At 32.0% G+C, this 17,743-nt stretch overlaps 1 protein-coding gene across 2 annotated transcripts in view; it reads left to right on the forward strand.

Annotated features, from left to right (window-relative positions):
• LOC134695874 (uncharacterized) overlaps positions 1-16,974 on the forward strand; it is a 33,097-nt gene extending 16,123 nt beyond the window's left edge. The window contains exons 8-18 of one of the 2 annotated variants that reach the window (XM_063557341.1): positions 2,959-7,406; positions 7,981-8,103; positions 8,553-8,788; positions 9,192-9,209; positions 12,158-12,282; positions 12,642-12,789; positions 13,556-13,750; positions 14,221-14,288; positions 14,768-14,868; positions 15,555-15,684; positions 16,665-16,974. In XM_063557341.1, coding sequence (XP_063413411.1) covers positions 2,959-7,406; positions 7,981-8,103; positions 8,553-8,788; positions 9,192-9,209; positions 12,158-12,282; positions 12,642-12,789; positions 13,556-13,750; positions 14,221-14,288; positions 14,768-14,868; positions 15,555-15,684; positions 16,665-16,725 — 5,653 coding nt within the window. In that variant the 3' untranslated portion in view covers positions 16,726-16,974. The remainder of the gene's footprint in view (positions 1-2,958; positions 7,407-7,980; positions 8,104-8,552; positions 8,789-9,191; positions 9,210-12,157; positions 12,283-12,641; positions 12,790-13,555; positions 13,751-14,220; positions 14,289-14,767; positions 14,869-15,554; positions 15,685-16,664) is intronic. The other variant, XM_063557342.1, reaches the window with a different exon arrangement.
• Positions 16,975-17,743: the final 769 nt, after the last annotated feature.

Consider the following 17,743-nt stretch of genomic DNA (forward strand, 5'->3'; position numbering starts at 1 on the left):
CATACGTTCTTCAACAATGAACAAAGTCCATACCACATAGTCAGCTATAAAATGCCCCTAAATATTAAATGAGAAGTTGACGACGACCCCGGAACAGCATAACTGTGTCTCACTTTTTGACCCAACCAAGGCGAGACAATAACAAATCATGCATCTAGAAGTTTTGTTTAACAGACATCCTGCTTGTCATAAATACTTTACGCCAAAAACACAATTGCAAAAGAAGGATTCCTGTTGAATACACATGTAATTGGAGTATTTCATGCATATTCAGGACAAAAGCAAAATATGCCAAGTCTTTAAGAATTGTAAGCACAAAATTAAACTGTTTCTTTTAAAGGAGGCTTTGTTGATTTAGGTAGAAATCTTGCCTTGGAACAGGCTCACGATCTTTCAGACCACAAGGACTGAGATTATTCAGTGATTCTTTAACGTGCAGCTGATATAGTGACATTCGTCTGCATGAGGCATTGGATTTAACGAAACCTTCTCGCCATGACGTTGATACATATCTATTTAAAGCACAGAATATAAAGTCGTAGAAAGATTAAAATGAAACTTGAAAAAGGTTAAGAGAAGTTTCTGTTACTTTTGACCGAAAATATTTTTCAGATATAAAATTGCTCAAATTTTGGCAAGCACGCAATAAGAAACAGGATTTCTTACATAAAAGTGTTTTGATTTGGCCTATAATTGCTAACATCCGCTTAATTTTTACTTAGGTTTACAGTTGTCTCTTTGGCAATCATTCCCTTGTCTCTTTTATTTTTTGTATGAACATGATGAATAAGGGGCATTGATTTTGGGGATTATGGCCCTTACCATGAGGAATAATAAATAGACCAAAACGGGACATGTACAGTTACCTATACTTTGTATACATTTCTCATTTCTTGACTAATTTCAACATAGTCGTGGATTCTTTTTATTTTTAATATTCTAAACTGTATATACATGTATTTAAATGCGTTTTTAAAGCGCCAATGTACATTGAGGACGGATGGATCCCAAAATAAACTTCATTGGATTCATAAAAAATTGAATTACCGGGGTTCTTATAAAAATCTGCCATATCTACATTGTAACCGTGTATTAAAAAAAAAAACAACAAATACTTGTGGTTCCAGTTATTAACGACAGATGAACCAAGATTCAGACAATTTCAGTCATTAAGGAAGATCAGTTATTAAACTGTCAAATTTTAGCTCGGTGAACTTGAACATTGTGTTCCTGAGAAGAATATTATAATTTATTTCACAATATCTATTTTGTCTTAAATCCTCATATATATAGACAGTTATAATAACCAAAAGGAATATGTTTCCCTCTGGTCATAGTACTCATACATATTATCAAGAACCCAACCACATTTATATTATACATTTAATTATGTGTGCCAGCATCACGTCCAACTATGAATTAACTTGTTCTTTCCAGTAGTCACATGTTTTACAATACAATTAGTCTAAATAGTTATGTCGTCTTGAAGGAAGGCGTCACAAAAAAATTTATGATTACTTTCAATGAATGACGTTTTTTTAAATCATTTTAATATTCTTGAACAATATTCAAAACAGACCAAGTTTTTTTTCTTAAGGTAGAAATCATTTGATTTTCGGGGGGGGGGGGGGCTAACATTTTTTGTCTTTCAATTTTAGCATTACATATACATGTAGTGGAAGCTTAAGGTGAAACAAACAATTTTTTTTATCCAAAGCCCCCCCCCCCCCCCCCCCCCCCCCCCCCCCCCCCCCCCCCCCCACCCACCAAAAAAAAAATGTTAATGCATAATAATCCCCCCTCATTTTTCCACGCCAAAAAAATATGAAAATAAAAGAATTACAATTTCCCTTCCCTGAAAATGGACGTCAAGCAAATAAAGATATGTACATCAATTTATCATGATAAATCTATTCACAATACCCTAAAAATGAATGATGATCAACATACAATTTAATGCTGCTCAGCTGAACTTAATCTGTGATGATAATTTTCTTCCGGGTTTATTGTTTCTATGTTTAGACATAAACGCGGTCGTGTTAGAGAGCATCCCTTTATTCTTTATATAAGTTTACGTTATGTACAGGTTACGATCAAAGATAGCAGATGATATTGTCTTTCAAAGTATGATATATAGCAACACTACAGTCTATCCTAACTTTATAGTGTATTCAGTATACTCTGTTTACATTAAATAAATATGGTTAGGAAAACACTTTTGTGAAACACTCGCAGCTAAAATCTTAATTGTGTTTATTCTTAATTTGTGCTTTGTCATGTTTGTGATTAATTACTTGGGATGATTAAAAAGAAAGCTGTTTTAAAACCAATACATAAATTTTGCTTTTGAGCAATTGAAAACTAGCCAACGGATAGTGGCACTGGTCTGGTGAGCAATAATTTGCCAAATTTCGGCTTTTTTGTTTGTTGTTTTTGGGTTGGTTTGTTTGGAATTTAAAATAAGATAATATTTTCTCGACTAAATGTTGAACTTTCAAATCTTCATCTTTGCTGGAATAAGTTTTTTTTAAGCCTTTTTTGTCTGAGGTGACGAATTCTGCCATATTGATTTCTTGCTGCCAGGAAATAATACATAGGAATAATGCATTGTGGGAACATAAATCCTCAGTTAAAATTTAACCCTTGGTTATTTTTTTTTAACCGACTGTTACATAACCAAGGGTTAAAATCATGTTGAACAACAGAATTTTAACCCTTGGTTATGCAACCATCGGTTAAATGATTTAACCCTGGGTTATATTTAACAGAGGGTTAAATGTAACCAAGTGATGAACAACCGGCTCCAGAGGGCACACATGGGTTACAGGGTCAAAATGGAAAAGGACATTTTATAATCCGTTTATCACATATTTATCAAATACTTAAAAAATGTCAGATTTTGAAATATTCTGTGGTAAGTAGGTTTATCCTTACGAATGTCTTCTTTTCTTATTTTAGTAGGTCTAGACCAGTGACCATATTACCACAAAACAATATTCAGGAAACAGAAACAAAAAAGGTCAAGAACTCATCAGCTGAAACAAAAAATAATTCTGCATCATATAATGTGGATGATAATGAAGATATATGGCAGGATGTTGGGTCATTTAAATGGAAGAACTATTATCAGCCTTTGATGAATGAACAGGAAGAGGAAAAAGAAGAAAATGAAGATTTGAAAGATGAAGAATTTCCAGCTTTGAAAAGTAATGACAAAAGGAAGACACAAGTGGAGAACAAATCATCTAAACATACTGAACGGAAAGATAAAAAAAGGCTAGAAACCAAAGAGAATATGTCACAAGAAGATGAAGCAGGAAGTAAAAATGGAAATGCAGTTATGGTAGACAACTCCAATGTTACTGATAAGATTGATGAGCATGCTGTTGCTTCAACAGTATCAATGTCCAGTGAAAAACTGGTAAAGAACAATATGCTTCCTTTCTCTACTGGTCTAGGGTTTCAGATGAAGAAACACAAAGGGTTATCAACAGCGAGCTTACAGAAACAGATAGAACTCATTTCTCAGCAAAAACTTCTGGTATCAGAAAAAACATGTGCTTCACCTGTCACAGTACAACCAGAACAAAGTGAAAATACACTAATTGAAAACAGAAGCTCAAGAACCCCAAGTTTTGAAAAAGGCAGATCAGAGGACAAAGAATTCAGTGATGAAATCCATGAACTTGTTGATAGTTTGATGTCAGAGCATGTAGAGGATAAAACAATTAGTGATCTCAGTAAAGTACAGGATGAGTTGAAGGCTTATCTACATATAATGCCTATTGATGAACAACAAAGACAAGATGCTGAATGTCTTATAGACCAGAAACTTAGTATGTTTCTACACCATGATAAAACACCAGACTCAGACATACAACATGTGCAGGAACCTATTAATTTGGTCCAAACAATTGACGATGAAAAAGTACCTCAGGATACCAACCTTCCAAATATGTCCTCAGCAACTGACATTGTTGATGGAAGGTTTAACATTGAGTCTAATTTTCCCTTAGAATTAAATAATGTTGAAGATAATCAAAATAGAACAATTTCTGTCACTGATGAAGACCAAACTATTGGCAGTATAGAATTGAGTTTAGAGAAAGTTTTTGATGTGATTGATGAAAAACCTGAGAGAAAGAGTGAAAATTTAAATGAATCTGAAGGAGTTGATTTAAATGTCAACAAAAGTGGAACAGTTGTAGAAAAGGATATCTGGTCAACTGATCAGCTTAAAGGTCTAGGTCATGATAAAAATTTGGACAACAAAGGGAAAACAGAGCAGTCAGATGAGGCTCAGGGAAGTTGTAATCAAAAAGAGTTGGAAATGAAAAATATTGAGAAAGAATATTGTGATAGTAAGGGCAGTGTGAATAGCCCCAATAGTAGTTTACAATATGGTCTCAATTCTAAAAACAATCCAGTCAAATTAGAAGAAAAATGTGAAAATCAAAATGATGCTGTAACTGAACAATTAAATGATTTATCTGATGATCGTTTGGGTGAAAAATTTTGGGATGTAGACAGTGATGGAGAAAAAGATACAGAAAAAAAATATTGGAAGAATGAGAAACCATCTGAAGAGCAAGATCAACATGATCAACAAGTAAAGAGTTCTAATAATTCTGATTCACAAGTTAAGAGTTCTAATGAGTCAGACACACAACTAAAGAGTTTAGATAAATCAGATTCACTATTAAAGAGTTCCGAAAACAAAAGTAAAGAGAGTAAATTTGAAAAAGAGGGTAGTCCAAGTGTATGGGAAGAACCAAAGTCTAAACGTCAGAGGAAGAGAAACAACAGAGATAGAAATAAGCAAAAAGATAACGTTAATAGTAATGAAAATGAAGTATTAAATGAAGCAATACAAAGCAAACTGAATAAAGAACCTGAATCTGAAATATCATCTAAAGCAAGTGTGAAAAATAATGCAGATCAACAAACAGAACTTTCCTCCAAAGAGACAGTAAAATCAAGTGAAAATCAGCAAAAATCTAAAACTCGCAAAAACAAATTGTCTAAAACATCTGGCCAGATAAAAGAAGCAGTGTTATTAAAGAAATCTTCACAGTTGAAACTAGTGCCTTCAACAAAAATCTGTGATGAACATACTAATTCCCCAGACCAATCAGATTCTTCCTCAGCTAATCAAAATTCATCCTCCAAGTCAAACTCATCTAAAACCCATGACAATCATCATTCTACTAATTCTCCAGAAAAAATTAAACATAAGGCAGCTATTGATCTCAAAGATACTGATTCAAAGTCAGTAGGTAGAAAACAGAAAAAAAATCAGAAACGAAATCAGTCGGCTGATACAGTTGAAAATGAGAAGTCGGATGAAAAAGCTAATCTAAAACCATCTTTATGTTTGTCTGATGCTTTAAGTGTTGACAAGCCTTCATTTCTAGTCCAGCATTTTAATGATAGATTGGATGGTGAATGTTTAGTATTAAATACTACATCATTATTATCCTTAAAGAAGGGAAAAGTAGAGCTTACAATTGATAGTCATATGGTACAGAGTAGATTAGAGGATGACAACTTTAAACAAAAACTGCAAAGTCGGGAAAATAAGATGGATTTATCAATGACTGTAGACAAACTAAAAGATAATAATTCTGATGTTAATAATACGGCCAAGCACAAGTTTATTATTAAAGAAAATTTAAACCCCGAATTATCAAATGCTCAACCAGATATTGTTAAGATAGATAGTAAAAACAAACTTGAGAAAAATCCAAGCACTGATGTATGTAGAAACAATGTTGAAAAACCTGGTAAGAAGGATAGTCAGCCAACTGTATCGTTAGCTGATCACAATGAGGGCAATGATGAGTGTAGCAGGAATGTTGTAGAGAAAGTCCACAATAATGATTTACATAAAAAAGATAAAAATGCTGAATTAGTTGCTTCAACAGATACTGAAGTTATTGTCATGGAAGTAAATCAACAAATAAAAAGTAGAGAAGGAAATGATAATTCACTGAGGCATGATATAGCAAAGGTAAATACTGAAGAATTGGATAAACAACAAGACGTTGGTGAACTGTATTCTGGGAAACCAGAAGAAACTGCAATTACACAAACTCCCGTGTCTCAGGATACAGGTGAAAGTGATGAAAAATCTGGGGCCAAAAAGAAAAAGAAAACAAGCAACAAGAGAAAAATGGCAGCTAAATTTCCTGATAAATTTCTTGATGATTCCGTCAAAGAAGCATTTCTTAAGAATGATTGGGCTACGCAAATGCCGAAACTTGAAGGATCGGCACCTATTAGTACTTTTGATCCAGAAACAAAACCTTGTATACGCAAAATGGATGCATCAACATCAATTACATCTGTTGACACTAAAGTTCTTAATTTGATAAACACTGGTAATATGCACATTTTACAGAAAATTGATTATCCTTATCAAATCTGTATTGGGCGGGAATTATCCATCATGAAAGGCACTACTGACGCAGATGGCTCTATAGAAAGAGGTATCCCTGAAATTTTACACCAGGAAAAAAGTACAATGACAGACAGTATGTGTGTTGTTGGTCTGGAATTTCTTCAAAGTAGTTTTCCGTCCATACCTGAGAAAGAATTAAAGGACATATTAGAAAAGTGTGATGGTGATGTGGAATGGGCCATGAATCTATTACTGGACTGGAAATACAACCTCAATCTCTCTGAGGAAGACAGTGATAAGTTTGTTGATTGTATGTTTAAAGCTCAACACATTCCTAAATCACCCATCCTTCATTCATCACTCAGACAGAAATCCATGAAAAGTGTTGTCTCCCCTAAAACATTGATGGATATGTGTAACGATATCATCGTGAAGGAACATAACATAGACAGATTAGAGATTGAGCAACAGCTGATAATGAGTAGTGAAAAGAGACTGACATCTCTGGAGAAACAGCTGTCCATTCAAGCTAAACAGTACAGTTTTAGTTCATTTGGTGATGAAGTTATCGAGGAAGATTCTGAATTTACAGATGCTCTGTTAAAGGAATTGATAAATTCTGCTGATAATAAAAGTTTGAGTAGTGACAGTCGCGAGAGCAGTCATGTTAGTCTGTCAGATGAACCAGTCCAAGTCTACAGTGGAGGTCTTGATACAAATGATGCTAATGAATTCTGGAATGTTGACTTCGACCCTGATGCTAAGAAAAAAGGTCAAAACAAAGAATCGGAAAATGTTAATTTTGATTTGGATGTTGGAGGGATTGATATAGAGGATGAGGAGGGTGTGACAGAGTCGCCAGTGATGATAACCAGACCTGATTATAGTCGGATAGACAGAGATAGAACAGATTCATTTGGGGAACCAACTGTTTTACTGCCGCTGAAGAAAGAATTTACCAAAGCATTATTTAGTCTTTTTGGACCAGTTGATGGTCTTGATACAGGTAAATAAGAATATAAATACTACATTTTTTATAGTTTAATCATTTAAATATGACATGTAGCAATTTAAAGGTAAATTTTCAAACCTTTTAAAAATGCAAGGTTTACTTAAAAATGTATCAAGATAGTAGATGAATAAAGCATGAAGGAAAGAAGGATCATTGAAAAAGACTGAAAAGAGAATGGGATTAAACTTTCATTTGGATATATTGTAATTAAAATATAGATAAGGCATCACACATCACTGAAGAATTTTAAGAAAACTTTCATTTTTTTAAGGTATAAAATGTTAGATGATTAAAAAGACATGTGGTGTAAACATATATGAGACAGCAATCCAGCAACACAATTTCATGCAAGAATAGACACTCAGAAGTCACTATTGCCTATCAAGGATGATAGATACTAAATTGCCTCTAGTTTAAAGATTTGTGATTGAGTCACTTAAAAGAATCCTTAAAAGCTAAAAATAATAAAGATCTGAGATTTTGTTTTTATGAAATATACATGAAGGTTCATGTTTAAGTGTGAGATATTGTAATTCATGAGAGTAATTTTAAGTGGATTTGTTTTCAGATAAAGATGATGACCTGACTATCCCAGTAACACTTGATGTGGCTAAGTTAATGTATACATGTATAAAGACAGCATCACGTAAAGGACAGGTCAGAGTTCATTCAGATCAACAGTTAATGGAAGGTAATTATTACACACAGGCTAAGCAGCTAGGACAACTAAATAAACATATTTAACAGGGGTATCAGGCTAAGCAGTTCAACCAATAACTAAACATAATTATGTAATAGGGCTGTCTAGCTTAACCTATTTAAAAGGGATGAGAGCATTCATTATCCTTTCTGCAATAACCATGTCACATGAAAAGCTTGACATCAAAATACTTGGCTTTTGGCCATCTGATCCTTTAATTATGCAAAAATGCAGTATGAATACCAATGTCACAAATATTAACAACTATAGGTCACGTTACAACCTTTAACAATGAGCAAGGTCCATATCACATTTTCAGCTTTAAAAGGCCCCAAAATGACAAATGTAAAACAATTTAAACCAGAAAACTAATGGTCTGATTAATATACAACAAATAAATGAATTTGTTTTCTCATGCTTATAAAATATAATATATTTAGATGAAGCTTATGCCAGACAGTTACAGGCAGAGGAGGATAGTGAAATAAATCACCATGACAACAGACTGACTGGTCCAGTCAACTCAACACCACAAAGCTTCAGTAAACCACCTCCACCAGTGATAGGATTCAGTATAGACAGGGGACTTAACTTGTCATCACCAAGACCCAAAGTTGTCTCCCTTGTAGAAATAATGGATGAAGAACAAGCTAAAGAAATAGAAAAGAGAGAACTTGTAAGGCTTTTTAAGTTTGTTTTGTTTATTAGAATTATATGATGATTTATCTGGACAAATAACTTTTCCTATTTATACCAATCGCAAGTGAACGATATTTAAGTAATTCTCTTTGATAAACAGGTATCTGTTATATTAGAAGTCTATTCTTAGAAATAATCACAACAGAATTTAAATATTAAAGTGATATGTATAGACCGGTTTCATTCAAAATAAAATTCTTTGTAAGAAGACCTCCTTTTTGAAAGATCTTTCACGTTATATAAATTTCTATGAAGCATATGGAAATGGATTCCTTTTACTCTTCTATAAAAAAAAACACTTTCATTTCTTGATGAACAATTATAAGCATATGGCTGAAATCTTGAAATATTTGATTGATTGATTTATTGCTGTATTACAGGACAGTGATTCAGAACAGGTATTAATGTTATGGCTTTGGCAAGCTTTCTTTTTTCATCTGGCTAAAATCAGGTCACCTTGTCATAGTATTGATAACCTTGAAAAGTTTATCAAGAATTCAGAACAAGACAGCATTTTATATTTTACAATGGATTGGAATCAAACATCAGTCCAAAGTACAGTCTTATTACTTCATTAGACACCAAAAAAAATCATATTAGTTATAGTGATTGGTTAATTTGAATAAATCAATATATATAGTTATGTACTCTAAAAGTTACACATATTGTATACCAATCGTGAAGTGAACTTTATAAGGAACTTTTAACATGGTTAACTTGTCTTTTTTGAAGAAACAAAATAGACGTACTCTTAAAATTTCTAAATGCTTTCCATTTTACAGACTTTTTCCTTCTTGAATATTTTGAAAATTGACTTGTGATCAACACTGAATCTACTTTTAGGAAGCTGATTTTACTTTCGATCTGGTTGGTTCAGATATAGGATGAATCTAACTGCTTTTTAACACACACAAATCAGCTGTATACATACATGTATATGACTTTGGCTTCTCTATTTTGTTTATTTTCTGCTTGCTGCACTTTGAACACAGTAGTGATTGAAGATTTATATTGTGTGGCAGATTGCTGAAACTTCGTTATTTGGTGTTTTGTATCAGCATGAAGATTTCTCGGGAGAAAAATCAGTATTATTTTGCTAGTTTTGTCTTCCTGTTTTTTGATTAGATCTGTTTTTCTCTTAATCTATAGACAATATTTTTGCTAACTCGTTAGACTGGTCAGGATTTGTTTGCTAATTCTGGAAAGGAATTTTTTTCCACAATATTAGACTGTTATGATATTTATTTTGGCTAATCTTTCACAGTTTACATATTTTTGCTAATCTTTAGACTGGTATTGATATTTTGGCTAATCTTCAGAACAGTAAGAATATTTTTTGCTAATATTCAGACTAGTTAGGATAATTTTGCCTATCTTCAGACAAGTAAGGATATTTTTGCTTATCTTCAGACAAGTAAGGATATTTTTGCTTATCTTCAGACAAGTAAGGATAATTTTGCTAATCTTCATACTGGTAAGAATATTTTTGCTAATTTTCAGAGTAGTAAGGATTTGCAAATCTTCAGACAAGTAAGGAAATTTTTGCTAATTTTTAGACAAGTAAGGATATTTTGGCTTATCTTAAGACTAGTAAGGATGCCTTTGCTTAATCTTCAGACTAGTAAGGATGTTTTTGCTTATCTTCAGACAAGTAAGGATGTTTTTGCTATCTTCAAACAATTAAGGATAATTTTGCTAATCTTCATACTGGTAAGAATATTTTTGCTAATCTTTAGACTGTTTAGGATACTTTTGGCTAATCTTCAGAACAGTAAGAATATTTTTTGCTAATATTCAGACTAGTAAGGATATTTTTGCTTATCTTCAGACAAGTAAGGATATTTTTGCTTATCTTCAGACAAGTAAGGATATTTTTGCTGATCTTCAGACAAGTAAGGATAATTTTGCTAATCTTCATACTGGTAAGAATATTTTTGCTAATTTTCAGAATAGTAAGGATTTTTTTTGCAAATCTTCAGACAAGTAAGGAAATTTTTGCTAATTTTTAGACAAGTAAGGATATTTTGGCTTATCTTAAGACTAGTAAGGATGCCTTTGCTAAACTTCAAAACAGTAAGAAAATTTTTGCTAATTTTCCAGCTAGGAATATTTTTGCTAATCTTCAGACTAGTAAGGATGTTTTTGCTAATCTTCAGACAAGTAAGGATGTTTTTGCTATCTTCAAACAATTAAGGATAATTTTGCTAATCTTCATACTGGTAAGAATATTTTTGCTAATCTTTAGACTGTTTAGGATACTTTTGCCTATTATTCAGACTGGTAAGGATATTTTTATTTTTGCCAACTCTTTATACTAGAACAGATATCAATTGTTTGCTAGTTAGACTGGTAATGCTATTGATACTTTTGCTAGTTATTAAACTGGTAAGGATATTAGTATCTTTGCTAAATCTTGGTAAAGATATTGATATGTTTACTGAAAGGTTACATTACCACCGATGTCTGCTTATACATTTCATGTTATAATATAGCTTTATTAAAATACTTATTACATGTAGTGTAAAATGTAAACTACCGAACTAGAGGAGAAATGTTGCAAATTGAACTTTGTAATATGACCAATTCACACAATTTACATCAAGTCAAAGAATATTCATATTGCAGTGTTTACACAAAATTAACAAATTTCCTTATATAACAATAACAATAGCAATCTTTACAATATAATTCAGTTCAATATTTAGGTCATGGTTGGGCTGAAGTTTGCTTGGTATCAAACAATGCTTTCCAGTGTAATGTGTAACCAAATTCACCTTCTTTTTTACACTAAGTCTAATGAAATAGCAAGATAAACACAGCTTTGATTTAACTATTTACTTAATTCATAGAGCCAATAATGAAATGAAATAGATACCAAAACTGAAGGTCTCTCAGGCTGTTCAAATTTCAACTTTGAAATGTGCTGACGTTAGACAAGAAAAATATAGTTAGCTCAGACCATTTCCCATAATTATCCACCTTTCACAGATCATTTATATGCTATCATCATATACTCAAGAACTATTTTGAGACATAGTTACAATATTTCAATAAGCACACTCAGAAATAAATCCTGTATTACAGAAATACCAATAACTCTAGATCTTACACATTGAGTTAATGATACACATGATACACATGATCAACGTAGCTGATTTCTACTGAAAACTTAAATAATAAATAATAGCAAGACTGATTCACTGTTTGTAAGATCCCTTATACCAGTACACAAATTTGGCAAACTTAAAATATTTAAATAATATGTCCTCATTATAAATCAAGATTCATCATGATATATGTAAACATTGCATTCCATCCAACTAAATGTCCATCTTCTATTGAGCAGGTAGAAACTCTACAACAGTCAGGATCATATTCTGCCTTGTCGACACGGATAAAACAACAGAAGCTGTATGATGTGTTCCCAGGGATAGATACCACTGTGTTAGATGATATATTTCAGGCTAACTGGTAAGTGAAAGAAACATATTAAAAACTGTTCTGGCATATTTACTCCAACGGAAGCTATTTAGGAAAGAGAGAGAGAAACTTTTGGTTTAGAGTAAAAATGCACTTGTATTATTGCGAACCCAATGAAAGTTTAACACAGATTCACCTGATAGTTACCTGTCCATTTAAACATTTGGCAGTTCATTTTTTCCCATTGAAAAATTACAGCAAGTCTTGTTCTCTGTGTAGTTTATTCACTGGGACCTTTAAATTACTTCTTAGAGAAATCTATCACTCATTGATTAATCTACCTGAGTAAAAATGTATCTGCTAAATAGATAGAAATAACATGTTATCACATTTATCTCTTCTCATTTTAGCTATATTTTAGAAGATACCATTAAGGCTGTACAGGGCTCCCTGGCGTGCAATGCTGGAACCCCAAAGACTGTAATGTCAAAGGAAGCAGAGGAGAACTATGAGAAACATTTAATAGAGGCAGCTAAACAACAAAGTTTGCAAGAGATGGTTAGTACTTATAACAATTTATAATGTGTTTTATGAAATGACAGTCCACAGAAGTCTGTTTTTGAATTTTTTGAAATACTTAGACTTTTCTACAGCAGGCATAGATTACCTTAGCTGTATTTGGCAACACTTTAAGGAATTTTGGTCCTCAATACTCTTCAACTTCGTATTTTATTTGGCCTGTTAACTTTTTTGGATTCGAGCGTCACTGATGAGTAGCTTGTAGACGAAACGTGGGTCTGGCGTATATACAAAATTTAGTCCTGGTATCTATGATGAGTTTATTACCCCTTACATTAAAATGAATATCAAGTATAGAATGTAGAGCACCATGCATGTTAAATCTTAACAACTCTCTGAGTATCACAAGGTAGCATGTTGAAAAGTAAAATGACTTTCCCTAACCATCAAAACCTCTTCTCAAATTGCCCTTTTTCCTGTGTGACCTACTTTGTACAACCAATCTTTTGATTTTTTGGTAAATTTTTCATGAAATATTTGCGACTGAAAGTTAAGCTTACAACAAATATAAAGAAAGATAAATGCATATTATAAAGATACCTTTTTAAAAGTTGCATTGTACAATTATGAAACCATTATTTAGTAGTTCCGCATTAATGCCTGGTTATGGTTTATGAAAATAAAGTTTTTGAAAACTATTTAAAGTATGCAAAGTAATGTTTTGATATTAAATCAATAATTGAAATACATAAAATGTTGTTAGAGGATTACAGGATAGATAAATGCTATTTTAATACCTTTCCAGCTTGATTCTTGCTTGCATGTGGTACATGTACCAAAGGTCATCAAGGATGCACAAATTGTCAGACCTTCAGTGGATTACGAAGAGTTCCGAGGGGAGGCTAACCTTCATTACAGACTCAGACATGAATGTTTCCAGAAAGCACAAGAGGCCCACAGGAGGGGAATGAGACAAGTTGCTTCATTTTATTCAAATCAGGTATGTAGCTTTCTATAGGCAAATCTTTCATAGAAAAAATATTTTTTAAATATAACATTGAAGGTAGAAATTTTCTTTTTCAACACATTTCAAATAAGCTATGTGGGTTCATGTTTATTTATAGGATACCAATTTGAATGGATTGCATTGGTATGGGAGAATTTTAATGTCTATCAAAAAAATATTTCGATCTGTTTAAACAAAGACTTGTTTCAGTTTTATAGATACTGTAGAAACATAAATTTCCTGGTTTTTGTCTATAAATAAGATTTCATTGGTATTTAATTTCCTGGTTTCCAGTAAATGGAAGTGATATTACATGTAGGTTAAATTTCATGGAGGTTTTAGATATTTGGATATATTCTTTCCACAAAATAAACCAAATTAAATCCTCCACGCAAATTCTATTTTACATTGCTGCTAAAAAAATTTGAAGCAGACAAAATATTGTAACTATCTATGTATTGTAGGGACATCTCCATACACAGAAGATAAAAGATGCTAATATGAGAGCATCAGAACAGATCTTATCTACTAGGTAAGTATTTACCCTTTCCTCTACATTAAACATTGAAATCCATAGACCTAAGTGATAAAGGTATGGACTTGCTTAATCTGGGATAGCTATTCAAGTCCTTCATTCAAAGATATCTTATGAATCCTAATTATATGGATTTTCCTTAGGGCTATCCCAGAATTAGTTGTATGGGAGAGTTGGAAGGTACTTTAAAGTTAAACTTTGATGGGTGATGGTTATTTTAAGAAAACATTTGGCACATTCACCATTTTCATTCTCAAATTTATACAGTGGTATTTTAGGTTATTTGGAATTATTTGGAAAGTTTGACAAGGAACTATCAGAAATACTATTTAATTCATTTTTTCAATACAATAAAAATCAGAAAATGTGGTATGATAGCGAATGAAACTTATCCACCTGAGATCCAATGACAGGAAACTTCTCAGTGATTGTCTTTATTCTTCAGTCAATGCATGGTTAGCAAATTTTCTTTGTAGAATTGATTTGTTAGAGAAGAATTCCACCCTTGACTTACATGGTTTACATGTAGATGAAGCTGTGGCAGCTATGGAAAGAATACTACCAAATAAACAGTTTGGTAAGCAACTTATTTGAAGTACTTCTACACTATATGTTAGTTTTACACACTAATTTGACAAAACTAGGGACTGATAGCTTTTCATCTATTATTTGGCAAATTCCTTATTACATTTGTTGCGTTAAAGGCTAGATTTTAGTAACAACAAGTTAAAGATTCATATAATTTCAAGCGACAAGGTTTCCACAGTAAATAGTACAATAATTTGGTCACTTTGACCTACATTTTTCGTGTTACAAGCAATGATATGTTGTGAAGAAATTATATCTTGTATTGAATAGTGAAATCTTGACCAACCTTTTTCCATAATTGGCTATGGTTAAACAGTGTGCGTTCAATAACATGGAAACACTTTGACGAAATGAAGGTTTAGGTCAATTTTCACGATTTAGCTAATCTCCTTGTTTAGTTAAGTTTGTCCTTTTTAATGCATTAGAAGTGATAGAAAACGTATTACATGACCCTTTCCATATTATCACTGGTACAAAATCTTTAAACATATATAAAACCACAGCTTGTGTCTTCAGTTGCTATGGGAGTTTCAGGATAATACCTTGACTGATATAAAAAATATATAGAATTTATAAGTATCTCATAGCGAAAGATAATCCAGAAAATTTTATAAGCAAAAGTGACATGAATTAACTATGATAACAGTGTCACATGACTTCCTATCTACATTGCAGAATTACAGAGTAATCCATTGAGACAGAAACAGTATCTAATAATAGTAACAGGAAAAGGAATGCACAGTAGAGGGGGCGTCTCAAAACTCAAACCTGCTGTGATGAATTATCTAAGACGTAATGAGTACAGGTGAGTAAACTGATTTTGATAATAAGATTAAGGACATTTATTAAAACATACATTGTACCCAGGGAAGGCGCTTTCTCTGATTTTTGTGCCATTTTCACATTTCCTGATCGGTGGGAGAAAAATATTTCTCCTAACATAGTGAAAAATCTGTTCTCAGCAAATGATTGGTTGAAATCTAATTGTGACATTGAATTTTCTTGTTTTCTTCTGAATTTTTTTATTGTGACATCATAAAAAAAGGCGACCATGCTTGGTGACATCACATCAAAAGTACACAACTTTCCTCAAATCTTTGAAAAGGAAGGATACTATCTTGAATGGAGAAATATCGTAATACACTTGTTGCAGCTGTGGAATCTTTATTTCAAAATTTTGACCACATATAAAGGCAATTTTAGAATTTGACTTGCATTTTGACTGCACAAAAAATTATTTGACACTATTACATGATTTAAAAAGAGCAATCGCTTGGTCCCATAATGGGTCTCATGCATTTATTTAACAGTTAATGATGAATTCTTGTCAGTTATTTCCACTAGACCTTTGGTCCCATCATGGGTCCCATGCATGTATTAAACAGTTAGTGATGTATTCTTGTCAGTTGTTTCCACTAGACACATGTGACAGGAAACAGGAAGTATAAAACTCTGCATTGTTTAGTTGGTTCCTGCTTTTGATAAATAGAAGGCATTGAGATTGTTTTTCCTGATTTTCATTTATAAAGCTGTGGAACTTTAAACTGTTTCCACCTTTTTTATTAGAGATGATAGTGCAATTGAAAGATGATGTTATTACCTAAAAAGTATACAACATATATGTACAAAACACATTTTTTTTAGCATTTGTATTTTAAAGATATGTTTTTCTAATTGAACGTTGTGCAGAGCAGTGTAATTTTGAATACTTTTAGGTTGAAGAATTTATTATCAAAGACTTGTTGAATAGTAATACATGAATTTTATGTCCTATTTCTTTTTCAGATTTTCTGAAATCCATGAAGGTGCCTTACGAGTTAGCTTAAAGCATAGAAATAATACATAGTTGTGAATTTTTGTATGTAATTTCAAATTTTTTTTGCGTTGATTGTTGTAGCTTCTGGATAACTATGTATTGTGAAGTTATATTGTTTATAGTAAAGTGCTGTCTATGTTATAAATATTGACCATTGTTAAGTTTTATATTACTCAAAATATTGGTAGCTGAATCATTGTACGATAATTGTTTCCTTTTGTGATTAAAAGCAATATCTAACATGCGGAAGGCAATAGAAATGTTGCAGTATTACTAGGACATGTTTGTTTTATATCATTTAAATCTATCTGTTGAGTAGAACATTCATATTCAGCTTATATTACTAACATAATAGACTTTTGATACAAGCTTGATGCCAAGTTAACTTCTATAAATGAGTTATTTACTTAAATAAAAAGTTATTTTCTTTAACATCCATATAAAATTTCTCTCTTAAGACGAGTACTCTAATGTTTGTATAGAAATAATCTTCTCAAATTAGTAAAAGATCTCAATATTTGTCATTCATTATTGATTTGTGTGACTCATTAAAATTGCAAGTGTTATATTTCTTTTTCACATAAAAAAACAAAAAAATACCAGGCATGATTTCTAGTCTAAATAAAAAAGAAAGTTGCATCAAATTTAATGTGACTATTTTGTAAGTGATGAATATGCAGGACAAACCAGTTATAGCTACTATCCCCCTCCCCCCATTTAACAGCATTTCAAGCTTTTACTAATGTTTAATGTATGTTGTAGCAGTTATCTTTATATTGTTTGATATTGTACAATTTTTTCTCTCATTTTAAATACATTGTAACTGTTATTAGAATTTGTATATGTAAAAATTGTACTGTTTGCTGGAAAATTATGAAAAGTACTGGTAATGACTTTTGTTTACATACATGTACTCTAGGAGTATAGATTCTACCTCTGTATCAGATATGATATGATATTCTCTTGAAAATGTCTTAGATAGATGACATGATGACTATGCCTTGTCAAGAGAGAAGAAATATTTTATCACATGTGATAGGGTTTTGAA

This window comes from Mytilus trossulus, chromosome 14 (genome assembly GCF_036588685.1).
Source record: "Mytilus trossulus isolate FHL-02 chromosome 14, PNRI_Mtr1.1.1.hap1, whole genome shotgun sequence".
Taxonomy (NCBI): Eukaryota; Metazoa; Mollusca; class Bivalvia; order Mytilida; family Mytilidae; genus Mytilus; species Mytilus trossulus.